The sequence below is a fragment of the Lithobates pipiens genome, unplaced genomic scaffold (genome assembly GCF_037356315.1).
Source record: "Lithobates pipiens isolate NorthernLeopardFrog02 unplaced genomic scaffold, aLitPip1_a1.2 Scaffold_22, whole genome shotgun sequence".
NCBI lineage: Eukaryota > Metazoa > Chordata > Amphibia > Anura > Ranidae > Lithobates > Lithobates pipiens.
Window position 1 is genome coordinate 35,828,861 of NW_027507784.1, and position 25,940 is coordinate 35,854,800.

The following is a 25,940-nucleotide window of genomic DNA, read 5'->3' on the forward strand; positions in this document are numbered from 1 at the left end:
CTAGTGAGATGCCAGAGCTCCGTCTCAGGATATATGAAATGGATGCCAACATTGGTGTTGCTGGGTCTAAAATTGCGGTGCTCCTCCGTTTGGTAGGTTGAGCCTTCCTTCTCAGCCCATAAGAAATTCTTTTGGGATCCCAGGACTGCAGATAAAGGAAACAGGTCTCTTGTATTCCCCAAGGAAGTTCCAAGCAATCTTGGTCTGGTAAGTCTAGAGCAGGCTTCTCCAGATCCACTGACAAGACTCCTTCAGAATGAAGGTCTGCCCTCACCCATTGCTGGGGTGGGGGGACATCTTTGCTGGTTTCCAGATTAATGGACCTCCTTCGTGAGCTTCCATCCTGCTTTACAGTAACTGGTTTTAATGGCCTAGCCATTGAAAGCCAGGTACTGAGACAGTGGTCTGTCAGGATCACTAATCCCTACTATGGTGAAGGCAAGGAAGTCTACTTCTAGTAAGAAATTCTAATTATACAGGATTTATATAGCGCCAACAGTTTACGCAACGCTTTACAATATAGGAGACAATACAGTTACAATACAATAAAATTTAAGAGGGCCCTGCTCAGAAGGGCTTACAATCTAATAGGGTGGGGCAGGTGGTACAAAAGGTTGTAGAATGGGAGGAGACAAGAGAGCTTGAGAAGAGCAAAGGGAACGATTTGGGTGATATTCGGTGATGTATGGCTTCACATAGCCGGCCCGGGGGCTATTACCTTGGCCCGCAGGGTTTTGGAGTTGGCAGCATTATCCTGTTGTAGTCCCTATTTGGTACTCAATAGGGATAAAGAGGTTCTTTGTCCCTGTCCTTCACTTCTGCCCAAGGTTGTCTGACTTCCATTTGAATGAGGACATTGTGTTGCTGTCCTTGTGTCCCAAGCTGGCTTTTCCCAAGGAATTTGCTTTGTATATCTTGGATGTGGTTTGTGCGTATCTGGCAGCCACTGCGTCCTTCCTGGGGTCAGACTTGCTTTTGTGGTTACCCAGGGACCATGGAAAGGGCTGGCCGCTTCTTTGGCTACCATCTCCAGATGGAAGTAGATATTTTGGCATCTGCAGATGCTGCTGTTTAAGAGTGTTCCCTCTTAAGGGGTGTTTTTAAAGATGGTGCTGCTGTCACCTGGTTTGGGCTCTTGTGCTTAGCCTTGGGTTATTTTGCCCAACTTTTTTTTTTTTTTATATATATTTACTTTTTCCTTTGGCACTGCTTTTGGACGTCCCAATAGTCAAGATTAAGGAGGTGCTGTCTGTAACTAAACGAAAGAGAATAGGATCTCTGTACTCTCCGTAAAATCCATTTCTCTGAGTTTGCCAGACATAGCACCCATCCCTCTATAGAGCTTTTTGATACTTCTATTACTGCTTGCTACTAAACTGAATACCTAGAGCATGGAGGGGGTTATACTGAGGACAGCCCATGGGTATAGCCAGGTGTCTTTTTTTGTTCTGTCTTGTCCTACTCCTGGAGGTGATATAACCCAATGGTCATGATTAAGGAGATGCTGTGTCCGTTGAACTCAGAGAAACGGATTTTATGGTGAGTACAACTTTTGATTTTACCAGTTTGGGTCCCATGGACTTCAATGGGGTCCAGACTTCTGCGATGTTCGAAAAATCTGCTGTGAACCCAACAGGGGGACATTTGGCCCATCTTTTTTCCTGATTATATAGACAGACCTCTTTTGGCTAAAGTTTACCTTGCAAAGTGTGCCATATATTGCTGCAATAAACTGGTGGGTATTCCTAAACAACATTGTTGGGGTGATTGGTGGGTATTCATACATGATATTGTTGGGGAATGGGGGGGGACATGCTGTTTTGTTTAAATTTGTAAAAAAAAGTGGCCCTTCTAGTGTGTAATAAACAGTTCACCACTAGTGAGGAAGTCTACCTGTACAGCTACTGTACTTATGACCTTGTTGGTGGTTTACTGGCTGCCTCATTGGCCTGGTACACATTCATTTTAATGTAAACGGGGTGAATGTGTTTGGAGCATGTCGGTGAAGGATTCATATTTATTCCAACCAGATGGTGTCACTAAAGCCTAGTCTCTCGTTTCTGCAGTGTCTGCCCAGCTGAAGAGGTGACGGTTGGTGACGCTTCTGTCGATCTACTAACAGCGAGTATTGCTGCCCATTGGTTTAACATTGAAAAGTTTCTAAAAGAGGTAAAAACAAACTTTGTTTCTGACTGGTGCACCCTGTAAAATTATGTCCATTAAATACATTTGGCTGCTGAATTCTGTTCTGTGCTGTATGTTAACATAATCTGGACTCCTGAGCAATGTGCTGCATGTTGAATACTGCAGACAGCTGTACAATTTATGGATTTTGTGTGCTCTATTCTGCACCCTATGCATTATGATTTGCTCAGCCTAAACTGCAATATGTATGCTGTGCTGTATGTTGCATACAGTGGATCACTGCCATCTGTTCACTGTGCTGTGCAATACATACACCAAACTAAAGTCCAATTAGGCCCCATACACACTATCAGATTGTCTGCTGATTTTTTTTTTTTTCTTCAGATTTACCAAAACCATGTAGTAGAAGGGCCTGCCTGATTGCATACACATTGAAACCCCTAAGGTTTGACCTCATATTATATGGTTTTGGTAAATCTGATGGAAAAAATCAGCAGACAATCTGATGTGTATGGGGCTTATTAAACATCTGGGATCCCAAAAGAATTTCTTATGGGCTGAGAAGGAAGGCTCAACCTACCAAACGGAGGAGCACCGCAATTTTAGACCCAGCAACACCAATGTTGGCATCCATTTCATATATCCTGAGACGGAGCTCTGGCATCTCACTAGACTAACAAAAAATGGCCGCCATGACATTGGCAACAAAAACCATGGCCTACAGTGTGTATGGGGCTTAAGACAGGCCACACACTAAAACCCTCTGTTCTACTGTGGTTTAATCCATTGACAGCACACACTGAAAATTCCTGCTGGGAGCCATGCTCCAATGCTTTTCACCCATCACAGGGCTTGATGAGTGTACCATTTTAGGGGTGTGGCTTCTGGCATGAGTTTTCAGTGGATTAAGAGTGGACTTCTGGGCTTGAGGACCCGGCTGGTATATAGGAGGTGGATGTGGGTTGCTTGTGACCAACTATATGGGTTGGAATCATTGAACATACAAATGAACGAAGGGCTGCACTCTGTACACCGTGCTATATATTACAAATATTCAGTGGCATAGGGTGGGTTGCCAGCTCCCAGGCCAAGATAAGTAACTTGCACCCCCTAACCCATGGCCTGGCAGCAGTCCCTTCCACTAGTACAGTAGTACTGACCTGCCTGGTCCCTACCTCACCACTACACTGACCTGCCTAACCCCTACACTGACCTGCCTAACCCCTACATTGACCTATCTTTGACCTCCCCGATCATGTCCACATCTCTGGGCCAGCAACACTTCATTCACCTCTTTCGGTCTCCCAAGTCCCATCCGGAGCAGAGGAGAGCCAGCAAAGACATACCAGTGAGGTAGGATGCTAGAAGCGGCACTGTACATGATGCAATCATGCACCAACTGCGATCTTCACCCACAAGCCAGCCCCAACCTGTTGCCGCAACTTGACAACTTCATCACGGCAGTGGGCACCCATGTCTTCCACTCATCCGTCAGAGCACATTCCAAGTGGGTAAAGTAGGAAGGCCACCAGATGGGACAGTGTAGAAGGGTGGACAGACTCTGGATGGTGGGCGTTTGAATGTGCCCCCCCTAACTGTCATGCCTGGGGCCACCATCCACTTTGCCCCCCCCCACTACTTCACTACATACACTGAACTGCTACTCTATACCCTGTGCTATGTATTATAAACCAAACATCTGCACTCTATAAACTCTGCTATACATTATTTTCCCCAAATCACTGAACAATATATAAATACAGTCAGGTCCATAAATATTGAGACCTCGACACAATTCTAATCTTTTTGGCTCTATACACCACAATGGATTTGAAATAAAAGGAACAAGATGTGATTTAACTGCAGACGTTCAGCTTTAATTTGAGGGTATTTACATCCAAATCAGGCGAACGGTGTAGGAATTACAACAGTTTGTATATGTGCCTTCCACTTTTTAAGGGACCAAAAGTAATGGGACAGCTTGATCATCCATCAAACGTTCACTTTTTAATACTTGGTTGCAAATCCTTTGCAGTTAATTACAACCTGAATTCTAACGCACAGACCTCACCAGACATTGGGTTTCATCCCTGGTGATGCTCTGCCAGGCCTTCACTGCAACTGTCTTCAGTTCCTGCTTGTTCTTGAGACATATTCCCTTCAGTTTTGTTTTCAGCAAGTGAAATGCATGCTCAATCGGATTCAGGTCAGGTGATTGACTTGGCCATTGCATATAATTCCACTTCTTTCCCTTAAACTTTGGTTGCTTTCGCTGTATGTTTCAGGTCACTGTCCATCTGCACTGTGAAGCGCCATCCAATGAGCTCTGAAGCATGTTGCTGAATATGAGCAGATAATATTGCCTGAAACACTTCAGAATTCCTCCTGCTGCTTTTGTCAGCAGTCATAACATCAATAAATACAAGAGAACCAGTTCCATTAGCAGTCATACATGCCCACACCATGACACTACCACCACCATGCTTCACTGATGAGGTGGTATGCTTTGGATCATGAGCAGTTCCTTTCCTTTTCTATACTCTTCTCTTCTCTTCCCATCGCTCTGGTACAAGTTGATCTTGGTCTCACCTGTCCATAGGATGTTCCAGAACTGAAGGCTTTTTTAGATGTTTGGCAAACTCTAATCTGGCCATCCTGTTTTTTGAGGCTCACCAATGGTTTACATCTTGTGGTGAACCCTCTGTATTCACTCTGGTGAAGTCTTCTCTTGATTGACTTTGACAGACACACACCTACCTCCTGGAGAGTGTTCTTGATCTGGCCAACTGTTGTGAAGAGTTTTCTTCACCAGGGAAATAATTCTTTGTCCCAATATTTTATGGACCTGACTGTATAATATAGAATATACTTTTTATAAAATATATTTCATTCTGTTCAGTGGAGGGGCACACTTTTGCTGATATATTGTTATCATTTCAGGTCGATCGGATCTTAAAGCCAGGAGGCTGCCTTGCAATCTTTACCTACTTCCCCAGTATGGAAGTCCACTACAAGGACCGCTCAGAACAGATGACTAAAGTCTTTGCAGATGTAAGTACTGAATATCTTTGTTTTCAGTGTCCCTTGTCTTACATACTGCCTTGTCTCTGATCACTGTTGTCTTTGTGAGCTATGAGAGCCTAGCATAATAAGTCTGATTTATGAATTTGGAAGCAGTCACCTGCACTCCCCTTTCTTCACTGTGCCGCACCCTCTGGGGGCTTCCAGGTCTGGGGTGCTCAATATGCAAATACTGACTGACTCCAAAGTCAGAGCTATGCCCCGCCCACTCCATGTACAATACTTCCATTGGTCAGAAAGTGGCAGTGCATTGTACCGAGGGGTGTGCTGGTAGCCCTCATACACATAATAGCCTGGGAGTTCCCAGGGCCCCTCAGCATGAATATAGTATGTTGGAACCTTGTGATCTAATTTTTAAAACACTTTGTCAGCTTCAGTGATTGGGATGTTTGCTTTAAATACAATATTAATCAGGAGGTACTTGTAAATATTTTTTCCACATACCAAAACCATGTAGTGCAAGGCAAATAGACTGTTACTGTCAAGTAAATGAGGGGAAGCTCTGACTTCAATCATGTGCAAGCAAACTATTTTTTTTTTATATATTTTCTTTCCTTCCATGTGACTGGTTATTCTTAGCAAAGTGAAGCTTCACCTCCTTTTTTTTTTTTTCTTTTTACTAAACTATGGAGGAACTGCACTTGCAAAGTGCACTGACTGTTTGCCTTTAGTAAATCAACTCCAAGCATTATAATAGAAAGGAGCCCCAGTCAGTGTTTAACCACTTCAATACAGGGCATTTATAACGCCTTCCTCCCCAGTCCGATTTTACACTTTCAGCGCTCACACTTTGAATGACGCTTGCTCTGTCATGCTACACTGAACCCAAAAACTTTCCCACACAAATGGCTTTCATTTGGTATTTAACCACTTCAGCCCCAGAAGAATTTACCCTCTTCCTGCCTGGGCCATTTGTTTGCCAGACGGCACTGTCTTCTTTTCTTCTTCCCATTGATTAGTGTATAAATGTCACTGGCAGGGAAGGGGTCAACACTAGGGGGCAATCAAAGTATAAATTGTGTTCTAACTGGGGGAGGAGACCGGCCGGTGTCCCTATTTACTAGTAACACACGATCTGCTAACCCACAGATCCCCATTCCTGCTCTATTTGGACATCATGGCTGCCAGGCATGCACATCGCCTCCTCTGACACGATGCGTGCCCCCTATACCAGTGGGAAGCTGAGGATGTCTTGGGACGCCCGCCCAGGATGGGAGGTCCCATCTGTGGACATCTGACTATAGCAGGGATGTGAAGTGATTAATCACTACTGGGGTTTTTGTTTTTTTCCTTAAGGCCCCCCTCTTCACACACTGAAGAGAAACTGGAAATGGCACTACACTTTGTTGAGATTGGTGGCAGACTGTGATTGGAAATGTGGTAAAGAGCCAATTTCATTGGCGCTTTACCCTGATCGGGGAGAGGCTGTGTCTGGGAGACATTCTTCATCCCAGGGAAGACATATAGAAAGGGGCCCAAGGAGGGAGCCTTGGGGTAACCCAACAGGAATTATTTAGAGATTATCAGAATCTGTAAGCTCCCTTTAACGGTGGGGGGGGGTTGGCCCCCAGATCCCAGCCCCCTATGTGAATGGGTGTGGGTAACATTAAAAAGAGATGGTTTTGACAAGTCCTTTATTGAAAGAGAAGCACGGAGCTGCCTACTAAGAACAAAAAAAGCTGCTCTTCCTCCATTGTGTTGTCGCCTGCTGTCTGGCATCTCTTATGTAGCCATGGGATGTGGCCATCTGACATCACTCGGATGGCCACATCCCATGGCTATATAAGAGATGCTAGACAGCGGGCAACACAATGGAGGAAGCCAGCCTTGGAAGATGGACTTTTGTTTTTATTGGATAATCAGCAGTGTGGAAGAAGACCACTTCAGGCTTTTTTTCAATAAAGGACTTGTCAAAACCAGCTCCTAGGGGTGTTTAATAAAAAATAAAAAATTCCCTGCTTTTTGGGTTGTAGGGGTATGATGTACCCATTCACATGGGGGGGGAGTGGGTTCTGGGGGGCCCCCCTTTCTCAAAGGGGCTTTCATATTCCGATAATTCCCTGCCTGCAGACCCCAGCAATCGGTGCAGGGTTGTTCGGAAGAGGCCTTTGTCCCCATCAACTTGGGGGGGGGGCAGTGCTGTGGGGTGCACCCCCATGTTGAGAGCATGCTGCCTGGTATATTTTAGGGAGGTTGCTCACTCACCCCCCCCCCCTTTCCTGACGGGCTCCATAAGGTTCTGGTATGGAAGGCCTGAAGGGCCTGGTATGACCCGGGGTACCCCACCCCGGGTTTATTTTTATTTTTTGTGCAGCCACATAGATGTGAACCTAACCTAAATGCAGGTCAGTTATGAAAGAATTATTGAAAAATGCCTCCATTGTCTGTCTCCATGTGTAAAAAGATAATTTTCACGTATTTTTCAGGTGGGAGCTAGTCTGGCCCCATATGAGCATGAGAAGATAATTCATCTCCGGAATGGATGCAAGGAAATGTATGAATCCATCCCGTACACCGACAAAAGAAGGTCCGACTGCATCTACAATATATATCAATCATCTGATCTGGGGGTTTTTGGTAGATCATAAGCTCAATAATATGCAATGGCAAGCTGCGGTTTCCAAAGCGAGCAAAGTCCTTTCTTGTATTAAGAGAGGTATGGGCTCAAGAGAGATCATTAGTAAGACCTCATCTGGAATATGAAGTTCAGTTTTGGGCACCAGTTCTCAAAAAGGATATCAGAACTGGAGAGAAGAGCAACCAAACTGATAAGAGGCATGGAGGAACTCGGCTATGAGGAACTGAATTTATTCACTCTTGATAAGAGGAGATTAAGGGGGATATGATCAACATGTACAAATATATAAGGGGTCCATAAGGGTGAACTTGATGAGTTATTCACTTTACAGTCAACAAAGAGGATAAGGGGGCACTCTCTACGTCTAGAGGAAAAGAGATTTCATCTCCAAATATGGAAGGGTTTCTTCACAGTAAGAGCTGTGAAAATGTGGAATAGACTCCCTGCAGAGGTGGTTCTGGCCAGATCAGTAGATTGCTTTAAGAAAGGCCTGGATTATTTCCTAAGTGTACATAATATGATGGGGTACTGACATTTATAGGTAAAGTTGATCTGGGGAAAATCCGGTTGCCTTTCAGGGGATCGAAGGAATTTTTTCCCCTGCTGTAGCAAATTGGATCATGCTCTGCTGGGTTTTTTGCTTTCCTCTGGATCAATATTGGGTATATGGGATTGTATTTTTTATTTATTTATTTATTTATTTATTTATTTATTTTTTCCAACCTGGCTAACTATGTAACCTCTGGTCAGGGCTCCCCTGCCCTTTAAGGGGTTATGAATGTTGGGAATTGACAATCTGGGAAATGTTGGAGGAATTGTGGACAAACGGGAAGTTTGGCCCATATATGGTGGGATTGTCCCAAGATTAAAGAATATTGGAGAGAAATAATAAGATATATAGAAGTAATAGCTAAAATACAGTTACCTGAGAACCCATGGTTATGCCTATTCCATGCAGTAGATACCCCAATTAAGGAGTATAGGAATTCCCTCACAAGCTCATTAATAAACGTGGCAAAAAGCCTGATTCCGAAAAAATGGAAAGAAATAGAAGCACCCAAAGTAAAGGAATGGCTAGGAAAAGTTGAGGAAATGCATAGTATTGAAGGGCTGGGAATGGAGGAAGAAAGAGAAAGAAAGAGATTCCATGTGAAATGGAAATACTGGAAAATCTTTAGACAATCTATGATTTTTAACGAGGTAATGGGTCGGTAGGGGTGGGGAGAGGGGTGGGAGGGAGATATTTTAGAAGAACTCGAGAAGTAAAGAAAGAAAACTAGGATAATGGGAAAAATTGAAGGGCATGAATGTATTTTGGTCCTATGGTTTTCTTTTATAATACTTGATTATGTTTTGTACGCAACTTAAATGAAAAATTTAAATAAAGAATAAAAAAAAAAAAAAAAAAAAAAAAAAAAAAAAAAAAAAATGAATGTTGGGAATTTACAATGTCATACTGCCAAAGCTTTTCAGAAAATGGCTTAAAGGAGCAATTTTATTTTCTGTTCAGCATTACAAAAATATAATCTGATAGGGGTGTTTTTAAATAAAAAATAAATAAATAAATTTACAAATATAACTGTGCGCAATGCACTGAATGTATAGAATGCTACTTAAAAATTTTTTTTTTAATTTCATGTTTCTCAAACGGTAAGTCTTCCTCCTCCACTATTAACAAAATTCAAAAGATAAGGCAGCAGTCATGGGGCTTGACAGGTGAACACTCAACAAGCTCATGCTGAATCTCTCCTTCAAGTCATTAAGACAAGCTTGCGCCATTGAAAAGTCAAAATTTGATCACGGAGTGATCCCCCTTTTAAGCTCCATGAGTGCTGCCTTCTCTTTTGGATTATTTGCATCTTTTGTTCCGTTGAGCATCCGGGTCCATTTTTTTCCCTTGGATATGTCTGCAGTGACAACCACTGGATTATACACTGGCACCTTATGTACAGCATTCCGAGCCAGCACTTCTATCTGCCTAGGCATACACATTCAAAGCTTAATTCTTCTCTGATCTGATGTCCCTACTCTTTGGCTGGGGTAGATATAAGATTGCCAGGTCTGGGATCTCTTGTTTAATTTAAAGAGTAAGTAAACCCTGATGAGTTTACTTTCTCTTTGATTCCCTGCAAAGGTAAAGCATAATGGACTACTATGCATTGCATAGTAGTCAATTATGTGTCACTTACCTGACACAGGAGCCAGCGAAGTCACCGCTGTCCCCTTGTGTATAGAGCCTCCATCTTCTCGGTGGGTCTCGCTGCTCTGCCGCTGTCATTCGGCGAAGTCGCAATGACGTCACTCCCGCGCATGCACACGGGAGCCACCACTCGCTGCATATCGCCGTTGACCGCGGCGCGCTCAGGGTGCCTGTGCCTGTCTTTCGGCAAATATCTCCTAAACCTACACGGTTTAGGAGATATTTCTTGGACCTACAGGTAAGCCTTAATCTAGGCTTACCTGTGGGTCAAAGTGTGTTGTAAGGGTTTACAACCACTTTAAAACCCAACTCCAGGAAACCTTAAAATAACTGCTTGCAGTGGAGCTGCTCTCACATTTCAGGGGTCATTTGCTCATTTAGATCTAGGGAATATAATAATAAAAAATGATATACTCAATCCTTCATGCTGCTAGGCCTGTCCTTAGAGTCTTCTACATCACACTCTAAAGTCCTAACATTATCAAGACTGATATGGGGTCCATAGCCCTGCATTGGGCGTGATGATGCCAAGAAACAACCCACTGCCGGAGTATAGGGGAATACCATCTGCCAAGGGAGTGGAGGATCAGGTAGGGAGAAATGCTTTTACTCTCCCTTAGTCTGGGTTCACATCTATGCAAATTGGATGCGGGTTTCTTCGCATAGCTGGAGATGGACCGGTCTCTCTATGGAGCTTGTTCACTAATCTCTTCATCAGCTCTGGTGCAAATTTGAACAGGTGTTGTGTGTCTTTTGGTCAATTTCAGGTCTGACTTCAGCCCAAAATTCGGGCTGAAATCTGATCTAAAACGGTGAATGGAGACACACCGGACCCCTGCTGTGAGCCGCATGAAGCAATAGTGTGAACCCAGCCTTAGAATAAATGAGCAATTAACAATTAACATTAACTGGAAAAATGGACTTTATAGGCACTCCTGATAAAAAAAAAAAAAAAAAAAAAAAAATGTTTTATTGAAACTTACCCCATACCATTTAAAATCGGTTTTGAAAAGACACAGTACTCAAATGTCTCCAAGACAGCCACCTTAATCAGGGATGCACAGCCGCAACCCTAATAGTAGCATCACGGCTATACAAACAGTAATATATAAGGGAAGCTCGACCTGTCATAGATGTGACAATTGGTTAAATTGAACTCCTGCTGTTCAAGTAAAAAGTGGAAAAAGAGAGCATCAAAGTCCAACTATGAGAATTGCAGGGTGAGCACCAGAAATAAGAATCTGGAAAGTTGCTTATATTTGGAAATATGCATTTCCTTATTTCTGCAACCTGCATTCTGGGCCGACTCATATTTAGAATTTAAGGAATTTTCCTGACTTTTTTTTAATTTACTTTTTCTGGTATTTCTCAGTGTACTAGGATGTAACATTTTTTTTTGTACACCCACAGCACCATCCTATGTTGGTGTACTCCGCTTCTTTTACATCAACCACTTGCTGACCTCCCGCCGGCAGTACGGCTCCCCTGTGCGAATCACTGTAGCTGTACGGATGGCCACTTTAAGGTGTATAGGGTGCGCACGCCCGCTGCGTCGCTTAAATGCACGTGCCCGACGGCCGCGATAACCACCGGGCACTTGCAATCGCTCCTGACAGCCAGAACAGTGATCTGTGTGTAAACGCACAGATTCCGGTTCTGTCAGGGGAGTAGAGACAGATCGTGTGCTCCTAGTAATTGGGAACAGCGATCAGTCTTCTCCCCCCCAGTCAGTCCCATCCCCCTCAGTTAGAACACCTACTGAGGTGACACATTTAACTTCTTGATCACCCCCTAGTGTTGATCCCTTCCCTGACAGTGACATTTATACAGTAATCGCTGGCTATATATATATATATATATATATATATATATATATATATATATATATATATATGTGTGTGTGTGTATAATTTCTATTTTTAGCGGCGTTTTACCGCCGGATTTGCGGCGCATTTCGGCCGCTAGCGGGGCGCTTTTACCCCCCGCTAGCGGCCGAGAAAGGGTTAAAACCGCTGGCAAAATGCCATAATAGCAGCGTTTTGCCGGCGGCATTACAGCGCTGCCCCATTGATTTCAATGGGGTACAGCGGTGGAGGAGCGCCCTGATGTGAAAGGGGTGAAAATGTATTACTAACCTACAGTATACTCTCTGTGATGCAGAAGCTGCAATTAGTTGTCAGGCTTGTATGTATTGATATTATCTGTATTAATCGCCCTTTTTTTATATCACTTGTACAGCACCACAGCATAGGATCCCGCTATATAAATAACTGACCATAGAAATGTAAAGATTGCATTTGTTTTAACCTCATTAACTCCACAGTGCTGTTTGCCTTTGCAGGATAGAAAACATTGTGACCAAGTTTCGAATGCCATTGGCAAGTCTGATGGGTCTTATTCAGACTTTCCCTGAGTTCCAGATCTATCTTGAGACTAAGCCTGAGGAAGCGAAGGAAATGATGAGAACAGCTGAAGAAAGGTGAGAATGGAGGTGAATGGGACAGGAAATGGCAGCAGGGAACAGAGGACTAGAAAGGAACAAATTGTGCAGCAGTCTTGGCAGGACCCTCTCACTGCCCGGTCCATACTTCATACAGACCTGACAGCTGGGTGTTTACACATCACTGTGGCTGCAGCATCAGGATTGTGTGTGTAAAATCTCGCAAGCACGCTCTTGCCTGAAAGGTGGAAGCCCCCCCACGTGCCATCGTCATGTATCAAGAGCCCTGCTTGCCCATTTGTTGGCCTGGGACCCCAACCACATAAACCCCCCCCCCAATCCTTGTGTAATCTTGTATGCATGTAAATGCACACATTGGGGTGCCTACAGATGAAAACATGCATTGCAATATACATGTTGCGTATCACTGTGCATGCAAGAGTGAGCAATATTTCTAATGCCAGACCTCCTCTAACTAAATTGATGCCCTATAGGGGGCTTTTAAAGGGTCTCCTATTGAAAATATAGACACTTACCTGTCCCACGGTCCAGCCACGCAGCTGCCTGAAGTCTTGTGCCTCTCGGCGGTGCAGGAATTCCAAGTGTGGGCGCCCAGCTGTGGCTTCACAGCCAAGTGTGCATTGTGCAAGCCACGCAGTGCATTGTGAATGGCCGGGAAATCTTCTGGGACCTGTGACGTGTCCCAGAAGATTGCAGGGAGGGGGAGAGGTGTACTTCCGCACGGCGCCAGGAGAGGAAATGGGAGCTGGGTGCTGAAAACAAGGTACCCGCTCAACCCCCCCCCCCCAAAAAACAAAACAAATGTGGCATGTCAGGAGTCACCAGCTCTTAAAGCTGGGTTCCACCCAAAAAATGGAACTTTTGCTTTCAGGTTTGACATGTTGGGTATCTATTTACTCAGTGCAACCTCGTGCTTTTTTAAAAAATTCTTAATTTGTTTTTTTAACCAAACAATTGGGTAATTTTTATATTTGTGTGCCCTAAAATTAGCTTTGTGTATACATTTTTCTTTATTTTCTGACATTTTGCACTTTCTAGACCTTTGTGGTAATATTGTGTGACAAAAAAAAAAATTGGAACTACCATTGTTTTATTCCCTAGGGCAGTGATGGCGAACCTTGGCACCCCAGATGTTTTGAAACTACATTTCCCATGATGCTCATGCACTCTGCAGTGTAGTGGAGCATCATGGGAAATGTAGTTCCAAAACATCTGGGGTGCCAAGGTTAGCCATCACTGCCCTAGGGTGTCTGCTCTCAAAAGATATAATTGGGGGGTTTTATGTAATCTTCAGGGCTAAAAATTGTTAACCACTTGCTGACCACCCACTGCAGTTATACTTCAGCAAGGTGGCTCGGTTGCGCAAATTGCTGTACTGTGCAGGCTTTTGTGGGCACGCTGTTTGGCCAACGGGGGGAGGGGAGCAGATCAGCAGGTCTGGTGGACTCTACGGCCACCTGCAATTGCTCCCCGCAAAGACAGAGTGAGGAAAGCAGTCACACAGTCCCCCATACAGTTAGAAAACCCAAACAGGGAACCCATTTAACCCCTTGATCGCCCCTGATGTTAACCCCTTCCCTGCCAGCGTCATTAGTACGATGTCTGTGGATATTTTTAGCACTGATTACTGTAATGTCATTGGTTCCCAAAAAAGTGTCAATGTCAGTTAGTTGTCTGATCTGTCTGCCAAAATGTTGCAGTCCCACTAAAAAGCACTGATCAGCGTCATTACTTGTAATAAAGTAAAAATAAAAATTCCATAAATATATCACCTATTTTGTACTCTAACTTTTGTGCAAACCAATCAATATATGCTTATTGCAACTTTATTTAACCAAAAATATATAGAAGAATACATATTGGCCTAAACTGATGGACATTTCCAAATTAACGAAAATGTATTCAAGTTAACAAAAACCCACTTGACAGAATTTTCTGGAAGTCTGAAATGACTAATACCTATAATTTAAGTTCGTAATAATTATGTTATTGGAATCTTCCTTTCAAATTTGGCTGTTGGTGAATGTAACGAATATGAATTTATCCGAAATAACGAATGCATATCTAAACAAATGGAATATAACAAATTGATAATAAATAACAATGATGAACTTATTTGTTCCACTTGTTTAGAGGCAACATTTGTGGTTTCAGATAATTTTGTAACTTTGGATAAATTTGTATTCGTTACGTTTACTAACAGACAAATTTTGAAAGGAAATTCCAATACCTATAATTGTAGTTGTTTTGAATCTACGGATTTTCTTATTTTTAAATGTACGAGTTGCGATCATAACTAATGACCCAAAAAAAAACGGGGGGGGGGGGGGAGGGGGGAGAAACAAACAAATGAAACTTAAACTAACAATTTTTCTGGCAGTGCTCATGTCGAATTCATGTTACACTCGTAGGCTCCATGCACACTGAAGCTCAAAGCTGTTTCTGGACACCAGATTGCTGGCAGAAAACGCTGGTTGAAAAACTTGCTTTTAACAGCGTTTTGTACTAGCGTTTATGGGCGTTTTTAAATAAAAATACAGAGGACACTCCAAAAATCCCACAATGCATTGAAAAAAATAGAATGCCGAACACTAATGTGTGTTTATAAGCGTCTATCTGCATTTGTCGTTTTTTTGACGGTGAAAAACGGCACTTTGAACGCGAATTTCTGGCGTTCAGAGAAAAGCCCATAAACTCCACTGCTCATTAAAGCTAAAAAGTCCATGTGTGCATGGACACATAGACTAACAGAGTGGAATTTATGGCTTTTAAAAAAAAATACCCAAAATCCAATAAACTGCAGTTTATGAGCTCCAGTGTGCATGGAGCCTAAATATGACTGTAATATTAGCATGGTCCAAAAAGGTTGACAGCCTTTAACCCCATTGCAAGCCACCTAAAAAGTTTTGAGGAGTTAGGTTTGGAAAGATTCAATCTTTGGGAATGTTCTCAGACTCTACTGTACATGATTCCTGTTTCAGGTTCCTTCGGCTCATGGGGACGTCCTCCAGTGAAACTGAGGTTGAAATTTGGCTAAAAAATGTCCTGATATTGGCTTCTAAGCCACAGTAAAGGAAGAATTTGGGGAAAACCAACGCTGAACCCTGCAAGACATGGCTGGAGACCCCGCTAATCAGAACTTTACCATATCAATGTTCTGTTAAACGTTTCAATATGTCAGATGTACAAACGGAAAAATCGAGCACAATTTGCCTTGTATATAATCAAACCATGAGGTAAATGTATACACCTAAGAGTTGTTAATGAGACAAAATGATCAAATGTAGCAAAAAGTCCAAATAAAGAGAAACCGTTATACATTTGTATCTTTTTGTGATAATTTATCTTCAACTTACACTGTGTATGAATCCCTTCTAATAGCTCAGTCCCATACACCAGTAGCTACAAAGAACCCACCAGAGGGTATTGACTTTATTTTTTTATTTTTTTTTTATTTTTTTTCAGCTGCCCCTGAACTCGTTCAATGTTATCTTATGTGTTCATGTACACAGATTCGTTTAATGTCGTATTTAGGCAGTTCTGTTTTTTTTTTTGTTGTTTTTGTTTTTGTTTTTGTTATAGGCTTTTCTTTTGATTGCAAAAAAAATGCGTTCAGATGCCGAAGTTTCAGACGCAAAACACTGCTGAACACAGTAACTCTCCTTTAGCTGCGTTTCCTTTTTATAGGCATTTTTCATTTTTGGCTATTATGAAGAAAAAAAAGCGCTTCTAAAAGTAAACACAGCAAAACTGACATTTTAAACGTGGGTTCCTATCTGTCAAGTTGAATCGTTCAGGAGAGGTTGTAAAAATGTCCCATGTACATCAAGCTTAACACCCATCCTCTGCATATATGCATTCCTGTGGTGGTCTGGGTGGGCATTTAATCAGCACTACTAAAATTGTGACTGAACTGTCACTGACTGCTACCGATGATGGTGAGTTGGTAGGCCAGTCTCCAGATGGTGTCATCACTGTGCAGCCAATTGGTGCTCAGGATGATCAGGAACCTTTTCTACCAGTCTCAGGTGCTATGACCTGGTAGAGACTAGGTGAAATCAAGAGGCTGCAGGGACACACAGCAGCTGGCAGGAGGACCTGTTGGCGCATCATTGAGGACTGGCTACAAGAACATGGAAGAAATGGCCGGCTCCTGATAAACAAGGAAGGGAATATGGTGGGGAAGGCTATGGCTTGTGCTACAAGACTAGATTTGGTAAACAGAGAAGTGTGTTTTCTGGAAACATCACTGCGTAAGAGGATTGGGGGGGGGGGGGGGAAGCAGTGGGAGCCTGGTATACCATCTCCTGGCATATCTTGACAACCATTTAAACAACTATGGTGTAGCCCCTGTCTTTCTTCTTTGTCAGGAGGTATTCTGTGAAAATGCATGCTCGGGACCCTCCTCTCAATGGAGAGAGATCTGCTAAAATTGGTGCACACAGAATCTGGTGCAGCTGTGCATATTAACCAATCAGCTTCTAACTTCAGCTTGTTCAATGGTGCTTTGACAATAAAACCTGGCAGGTGACTGGTTCGGCCAGAGCATGAGTTCACCTCACCTGCCTCCCCTTACTGCACATCCCTGGTGTAGTGAGTACTCAAGTTTAAAGGCCACAACGCCACTTTAGTTGGCACAGTGCAGCTGCAATTGATGGGTGGTTTCAGTATTTTTCAGTTTGCTTGCCCCCCCCCCCAAAAAAAAATTGAGCACAACTGGTGTGGACTAAGCCTTTAACCCCACTGGAAGCCACCAAACTACATATTATGAGTAGAGCAGGTGTAAAGTTTTGATGCGTTCAGGGTATTCTTCTTTGGGAATGTTCTCAGACTATAAATTAATCCAGTTTCAGGTCTCTTCAGATCATGGGAATGTCCTACACTGAAACCAAGGTTGAAGTTTGGCTACGAAACATCCTCGTATTGGCTTCTAAACTGCAGTGAAACAAGGATTTGGAAAACCAATGCTGAGACATGGCAGGAGACCCCACTGATCAGTATTTTACCATATCAGAATTTGGAGACCCCATTGATAAGCATTTACCTTATCAGAGTTTTGGAAAAACACAACAGGGGCAAGGGATCTAACCCTTAGGGACTTTCAAGGTGCTGATATATCATAATAGAAACGATATCCAGTAGAAAAAAAAGCGTAAAAATAACACAAATTTTTATTGTATATAAATCATAAAAGCGCTTAATCACATTATTTGATTAAGGATTTTGATACAGCTTATGGAGCTTATAAAATATACCACTCAACATGTTTCGCTCCGAAAATGAGCTTCCTCAGGAGTAGTTGGTATATCTAGTAGATAAACTGTAAATGAAATAAATACATACATAAATCAAAATAAATTGGATACATGCATGGATATAATTCATGCTAACTAGCACTAAGACAAAATAGTTTGAAGTTACAAGATACAATAGAGTATATACAAAAGTCAGGAAAAAAGCATTGAAACACACTTTTATGGTATAAACAATATATGTCCAAAATGTGATCTCACCTACACACCCTGTTAGTAATACAACTGCGCGTCCCATTCGACTATGTTCTAATATGTTGGGATCAAGGTCAGAGCCCAAAGATTGATGCAAGGGCGGTCCATATGGGAGGTCATAGGAAAGCTGCCAAAAGTAGGACCTAAACAAACATAAAAGGTCTAAGTATGTGTACGCATATAAAATCCTACCCCATTCAAACATAGGCAAATGTGCCATTACCTAAATCTAATAGAGCAATAGGGTCAGCCAAGGCTCAGCTTATTTGAACTTGCTGGTTCAAATTCAATAGTTGAAACGTGATTTGTGCAGCGAAAAACAGATGGACAGGAACCCCTGCAATATTGGTTGAATAAATAAAAAGATAAATCAATAAAAAGGAAACAAAACACAAAAGGCAGATATTGTCCTAGGTACAAGGTATTCACCCGTATAAGGGACACCAACTACTTATTAAACATACCTGACAATCGGTAACCAAGAGTTCTGCTGGGAGCACAATAAAGTCTGCTGTTGTTTCTATTATGATATATCAGCACCTTGAAAGTCCCTAAGGGTTAGATCCCTTACCCCTGTTGTGTTTTTCCATATATATTGGGATGTGGCACTAAGAGTCATCCAGGTTATACCTCCTTTATGTATATCTTATCAGAGTTCTGTCAACAGTTTCAATATGTAAGATTTTCAAATGGAAAAACCTAGTGTAATCCACTCTGAATAAAATAAGACTTATGCCTCGTACACATGGTTGGATTTTCCAACGGGAAATGTTCGATGTGAGCTTGTTATCAGAAATTCTGACCATGTATCTGCTCAATCGGAATTTCCAACAACAAATGTTTGAGAGCAGGTTCTCAAATTTTCCGACAACGAAACTTGTTGGAAATTCCAAGCGTGTACACAATTCTGATGCACAACATTCCACACATGCTAGGAATCGAGCAGAAGAGCTGCACTGGCTATTGAATTTCATTTTTGTCAGCTCGTAATACTTGTTGTACGTCACCGCGTTCTTGACGTTTTGGCATTTGTGTGACCGTGTGTATGCAAGACAAGTTTGAGCCAACATCCTTCGGAAAAAAATCCACGGTTTTGTTGTCGGAAAATACTATTGTGTGTACAGGGCATAAGAAAAAAAAGTATACAACAAATGTGACAATGTAGCAAAAAGTCCAAATAAAGGAAAAATATTTTTAAATGTATAACTTTGTAACTTCTGTGATAATTTATCTTCAACTATTCTTGTTTAGGGATCTCTACAAATAGCTCAGTCCCATACACTAGTGCTCACAAATAACTCAGTAGAGTGTATTGTACCCTATTATGATCTACAGTGCTTGATTAACCTCTGTATGGCAGCTTTAGGCATACTGTATATGCAGCAGTAAAGAAGGTAGGTCTGCATATATATGCATTGCTGTGTTCTGGGGGGCATTCCATCAGCACCACAAGAACTATAAATGAACTGTCATTGACTGCTCGTGGTCAACTATGGACGTTTATGGATGATCTCCAGATGACTTCATGACTGCACAGTCAAATGCAGTGCTCAGGATGATCAGGAGCCTTTCCTAAAAGCCTCAGGTGTCACAGCAGGAGCAAGGACATACAGTGACTGGAAGGTGTACCTGGTGGCTAATCAATGGGGGCTGGCTACAAGAACCCAGAAGATAGCTGGCTTCTGACAAATAAGGAAGGGAATATGGTGGTGCAGGTCCTGGTTTGTGGTAGCAGAGCAGCAGATATTGGCAGGGCAAGGCTAGATTTGGTGAATAGATGAGCGTTTTCTGGCGACAACCCTACATAGCAGGTAGGAGGAGGAGGGGAGGGGAAAGCAATGGGAGCCTGGCATGATACCATCTCCTGGCATTTCATAGTCATCTATTCCAACGATGATGCTGTAGCCTCCAGCTTTCTTTGAAGGTATTCTGTGCAAGTGCATGCTCAGGGATTTCCTCTCAATGTGTCAAGGGTTCCCTTTTATTCATAAGGTACTTTTTACCCCTCTAGTAAGTTCTTTGTGAGCACTGGTGTATGGGACTGTGCTATTTGGAAGAATTCATACACAGGGGTAATTGAAAGGCGAATGACCAGACAATACATGGTTATATATTTAGAAACCTATTCCTTTTTATTTGGACATTTTGCTATAATATTGCATCTAATCATTTGTCGTGGTAATTTTAGGTTGCATATGTTCACTTGATGTTTGGATTTTATACATGGAGGATTGGGATTGATTTCTCCTTTATTCATTGTTGATTACATATGATATATTGTTTATGGTATATTTATAGATGGCACAAAATTCTCACCCTCAATGTCCGTTCATCGAAATTCACAACCACTCCGGCTTCTCCATCTACAGTGAAAACATTTCTCTAGTTTTTACTTATGAATCCATTGCATCCATTTTGTATCCTCTATTATCCAAGGAGACTCTGTGATCAATCACTAGCTGACCAACGTATGTATAAAAATGTCCCATCGGCAAGTAGTTCTGCAAGGATCATGGCTGCAGCTGTACTGTGGTTGTGTGTGGCTTTTCTTTTTTTTTTTTTCAGCCGGCAATTGGTGGTCTTGTAAAAGTGACCCGGGTGGCTTTATAGCCGCCTGATAATTTTTACAGAACTCAAAGGGCCCCCCTCCTGGCTGGGGAGCCTGGGACCGTGGAAAACCGTTTCATATACACAATGGTATGAGGTGAGGGTGCCCTCTTTCTCCATTATGTGCAATGATACTAGAACTCTTTCTTTGTAAAGTGAGGAAATATGGAAATAATGGACCTGTTGAACATAAAGTCTCAGCTTATGACTTATTTTATCTTTCCACCCCTCAGGCATCTCTAACTGCTTTGATGTCTGAAGTTAAGAAATTTGGTAGTTTATCTAACTTTAAAATAAACTTTGAGAAGTCTGCACTCATGCCCAGTCATGACCCCCAGATATGGTAGCGACTCTGCAATATTCCTATCCTTTTATCTGGAATACTGACTCTCTATTTTATCTGGGGGTGCACATCACTTCGGACCCAAAACATTTATATGAGCTTAATTATATTTCCCTATTGATGGGAATAATGGGGGCCTGCAGAAATGGAAGGGCTGCTACTTAAAGTGGAGGGCCACCCCAAAAAAAAAAAAAAAATATATATAATATATATTTTTTTTTCACTTGTCTGAAACCGCTGTTGCTAGGCAGTCTTCCGAATCTGCCTCTTCCTATTCCGTGGCGCTTCCTCCTCTTCAGCGAACAGCCCTGTTGCCTTCTGGGACATGTGTGTGTGTCCCAGAAAACAATGGGGGCCATTCAAAAAGCACCACTCGTCTTGCGCAGTAGGAAATGGGCAGTGAAGCTGTAAGGTTCCACTGCCTGTTTCCCTTTGTTTTAAGATGGAGGAGTCGTTAGCCAATCCAATGGACGGATCGGCCTTGGGGCAGCTAACCTCGTGGGATTGCTGGACAGGTAAGTGTCCTTATTAAAAATCAGAAGCTACAGTGTTTGTAGCTGCTGACTTTTACAAAAAAAAATGTATCGGCCGGAACGCCCCTTTAACATGGTTCAGAAGGGTGCGTGCTCTTAAAATGATTATATTACCCAGAATAATCTATTTTCTATACACTGTACCAATTACACTCCCACAGATCTTTTTTAAACGTCTACGGAAAGCCTTTGTGGCGTTTTTATGGCATGATAGATGACCTAGGCTGGCTTATGATATTCTATGTAGAAGTAAATTGGAAGGAGGAGTGGGGTTACCATATGTAGTTTTGTATTACAAGGCGATGGCTTTAGTACGCATTTTGAATTGGTGTCACTACTCCTCCAATAAAATATGGGTTTCTGTAAAGAAGACAATGGCGGGTAGAAATCTGGTGGGTGCCCTATGGATACCAACATTATCTAGGGGCCTTTCAGAATGGACTTCCCCCTCTAACCCGGAATTCTTTATCTGCTTGGGATAAATTTGAATAAATTAGGTAAATGTGAACCTCAGGTATCCCCTCTGGCTCCACTGGAGGAATACCCTAGGTTTCCCCCTGGGGAGGAGGTAGCATTCGTAGGAGTATGGGGGTGAAATGGGGATACGACATGTTGAAAATTTGCCCCACGGGGAATTCAATCACACTATTCAGAGCTGGATTCAGGCTTGGGGAATGTACCCCTAGCCAGGTGGAGATACCATCAAATGATGTTTTTCTTTAATAAACTGAAACCTCTATTAAGGCCCTTAAACTCACTCACCAGTAGGCATGGGTTTCATGTTTGGGTCGAACATGAGTTTGACTCAAACATTGGCTGTTTGCCCGTTCACCGAATAGCGAAAAATGTGGGGTGTTCGCTGCAAATTCGAAAGCCGCGGAACACCCTTTAAAGTCTATGGGAAAAATCAAAAGTGCTAATTTTAAAGGTTAATATGCAAGTTATTATCATAAAAAAGTGTTTGGGGACCCGGCACCTGCCCCAGGGGACATGTATCAATGCAAAAAAAAAAAAAAGTTTTAAAAATGTCAGTTTTTTCAGGAGCAGTGATTTTAATAATGATTAAAGTGAAACAATAAAAGTGTAATATTCCTTTAAATTTTGTACCTGGGGGGTGCCTATAGTATGCCTGTGAAGCGGCGCATGTTTCCCTTGTTTAGAACAGTCTCAGAGCAAAATTACATTTCTAAAGGAAAAAAAGTAATTTAAAACTACTCACGGCTATAATGAACTGTCAGTCCCGGCAATACACATAAGTCATCGAAAAAAAACGGCATGGGATTCCCCACATGGGATTCGCTATTACCTTTTGTACCACCACCCCCTCCCTTTAGAATGTAAGCTCTACGAGCCGGGCCCTCCTGTACCTTTTGTATTGTACTGTAATTGTGTTGTCCCCCCTATACATCTTTAGATCTTTTAGGCATGGAGTGAAATAAATTAATAATATTGGTAAATGTTGATTAGGAAATTTCGATTTATACATTTATGGACTCTAATATTGACCAAATAAACGAACTAAACCCGGACAAACCACTCCTAACATCATAAGGCACCAGCTGCTGCAGCAATAGTGTCCAGTCCAAATTTCCTCTGGACCAAGGTATCTGGACACACTTGTAAATCATCTCCCAATTTCTATTACCAATATGGTAATTCTATAAAATTAGGATTAGTGGTTGGGCATTGGATTAGAAGCAGATGGCATTAGAATGAAACAATCCATATTGGACATAAAATTTTGAAACAGATTGCATTCAAATTAATAGCTAATAGTTTGATATGAAACAATTCACATCCATTTCTAGATTTAACCCTCTAGGCATTAATGTATCCATCTGATATATCCATCTTGATTCATTTTGAGAAATGGTTCTTCTCATATTCGTATGCACCCCGTCTATCCCACAAAATCGGAGTTGTCTAGAGTCTCTGTGCTGGAGTCTAAAATGATTGGATAGGCTATGATGACTAAATCCTTTTCTTATATTGATGTGTTCTCTTAATCTAATCTTTAGTTGTCTAGTCGTTCTTCCAATGTACTGCAGGCCACAGCTACACTCCAAAAGATTTTTGACATGAGCGGTGTCACATGATATGAAGGTTTTTATTCATAGATTTTTTTTTCCCGTAGTTAGACCGACATTTTGTCATTGCTACTTAAAGGGCCCTTACACCATCCATGTTTAGCTGCATCTCTCATTAGGATCAGAGGTTAGACCGGCCAGTCTGGGCTTCTTTCAAGAAGTATTGTCAGCATTGCTGCTTAATTTTTTTTTTTATCCTTTCAGGTTATGCCCGAGTGGTATGTTACTGTACATAGGTGTATATAATCTGTTGTCTTCTGTGTCAACTGACATTTCTTAAGTGGTCATTCGGCTGAGCTTGTGCTGCTATCCCAAACTCAGTTGAACCATTACTTCTTTGTACAACCATAGCTTAACTGAAGTAATCCAGTAAACATTAATAGAACACAAACACATTGGGTGCTGTCTTATTGCTTAAAAGGTGTTGCTATGATGTCTGAACCCAGAGTGTCAGGTGGTTTGGAAGGTTCACAGGGTCATGGTGATGCAGATGAGCAGGTAAATCCAAGCAGCCCCCTAAAGGGCCATGCTACAATGGTAGTTCCTCCCCTCGTAATTGGGAGTTCCCCGAGGATGGTGGTCCCTGGTGATTAGTTTTTATTCCTCCCCTCGTGATAGGAACCCCCTTGTTGTGGGGGGCCATGGTGGTAGTCCATTTTCTTCTCCTGGTGTGTAGGGCCCCTGTATGTTGGTGAAGGGGGTAGATATGGGGGACCCCGATGATAACCCATGCAACTCGCTCCTACTATATTGCCTCTCCATGGGGAGCATCTGTGTCCTCTCCAATGAAAATTCCCTCTATATTGTCTTTGTTGCCTGTCCTGTAAGGTGGAGGTTGTTGACCATAATTAGGTGTGTCATCAGATCTATAAGGTCTGGATTCCTGTCTCAGTGACTCATATGTATTGTATACCACAGGGGCGGATCCAGAGTCTAATCTCGGGAGGGGCACTGCTATAAAATATGTTTTTTTTGGGGGGCAATTTATATGGGAAATGGCTGGTATTGGCGCTTCAATCATTATGGCACCGTGGTTGTTATGGTGTCAGGATGATTGAAGAGCATTATTTCTATTAATACATTGTAACATAAAATGAAATGGTTCAACTCACCATAATGCAGAATCAGTGGGAGCCCTGAGGGTGTCATTTGCCATGTCGCCTGCCACCAAATGCGGATTGTCACTTGCCATGTCACCTGCCACACATTGCGGATTGTCACTTGCCACGTAGCCTGCCACACATTGCGGATTGTCACTTGCCACGTTGCCTGCCACACATTGCGGATTGCCACTTGCAACGTAGCCTGCCACACATTGCGGATTGTCACTTGCCACGTCACCTGCCACACATTGCGGATTGTCACTTGCCACGTCGCCTGCCACTAGATGCGGATTGCCACGTAGCCTGCCACACATTGCAGATTGCCACTTGCCACGTCACCTGCCACACATTGCGGATTGTCACTTGCCATGTTGCCTGCCACACATTGCAGATTGCCACGTCACCTTCCACACATTGGGGATTGTCACTTGCCACGTCACCTGCCACACATTGCGGATTGTCACTTGCCACGTTGCCTGCCACACATTGCGGATTGCCACTTGCCACGTAGCCTGCCACACATTGCGGATTGTCACTTGCCACGTAGCCTGCCACACATTGCGGATTGTCACTTGCCCAGTCGCCTTCCACACATTGCGGACTGCCACTTGCCACGTAGTCAGCCACACATTGCGGATTGCCACTTGCCACGTAGTCTGCCACACATTGCGGATTGCCACTTGCCACGTAGCCTGCCACACATTGCATATTGTCACCTACTGTGTCACTTTTCTGCTAAGGTGGTCTTTTGTTGAGTCCTGAGTGAAGATAGGCAGCAGAGAGTTGATGTAATCTCTCTGCTGCACACAGCTTCCTGCACAGTGAGGGCGGAACTGGAGGGATGCAGGGCAGTGAGAGATGTCATCTCCCTGCTCCCCTACCTGCTGGCTTCCTGATTGGCCAGCAGCCCTCCTAAGCCACCCAGCTGCCCCCCCCCCTCACCTGTCCACTTAGCGCAGGTACTCGCGGAACCGGCCGCGCTGTCACCCGCGGAACCGACCGCGCTGCCACCCGCGGAACCGCCCGCGATTGCACCCGCGGAACCGGCCGTGCTGTCATCAGCTGCCGGTATTCTCGGAGGGGGCAATTGACCCGTTCCCCCCCCCTGGATCCGCCCCTGGTATACCGGAACATTGTATTTGGGTGTTTCATGGTGAGGATGCTATTGTGAGGACATTCTCTCAGATTCTCATTTATCTGATTTATCTTGGGATACATATTCCTCTGCGGAACATTATTTTATGTAGGTGTAGTGGGGCAGAAATTGGCTGAATGAGTGGATTCTCAATCTGCCG

The 25,940-nt window shown here is 42.9% G+C and overlaps 1 protein-coding gene across 1 annotated transcript in view; it reads left to right on the forward strand.

Moving 5' to 3' along the window:
• Window positions 1-15,791, forward strand: part of LOC143923552 (uncharacterized) — a 41,358-nt gene extending 25,567 nt beyond the window's left edge. Inside the window, exons 4-8 of the mRNA XM_077447320.1 lie at window positions 2,067-2,169; window positions 5,086-5,196; window positions 7,653-7,753; window positions 12,346-12,483; window positions 15,447-15,791. Of these exons, the coding sequence (XP_077303446.1) occupies window positions 2,067-2,169; window positions 5,086-5,196; window positions 7,653-7,753; window positions 12,346-12,483; window positions 15,447-15,537 (544 nt within the window). The 3' untranslated portion in view covers window positions 15,538-15,791. The remainder of the gene's footprint in view (window positions 1-2,066; window positions 2,170-5,085; window positions 5,197-7,652; window positions 7,754-12,345; window positions 12,484-15,446) is intronic.
• Window positions 15,792-25,940: the final 10,149 nt, after the last annotated feature.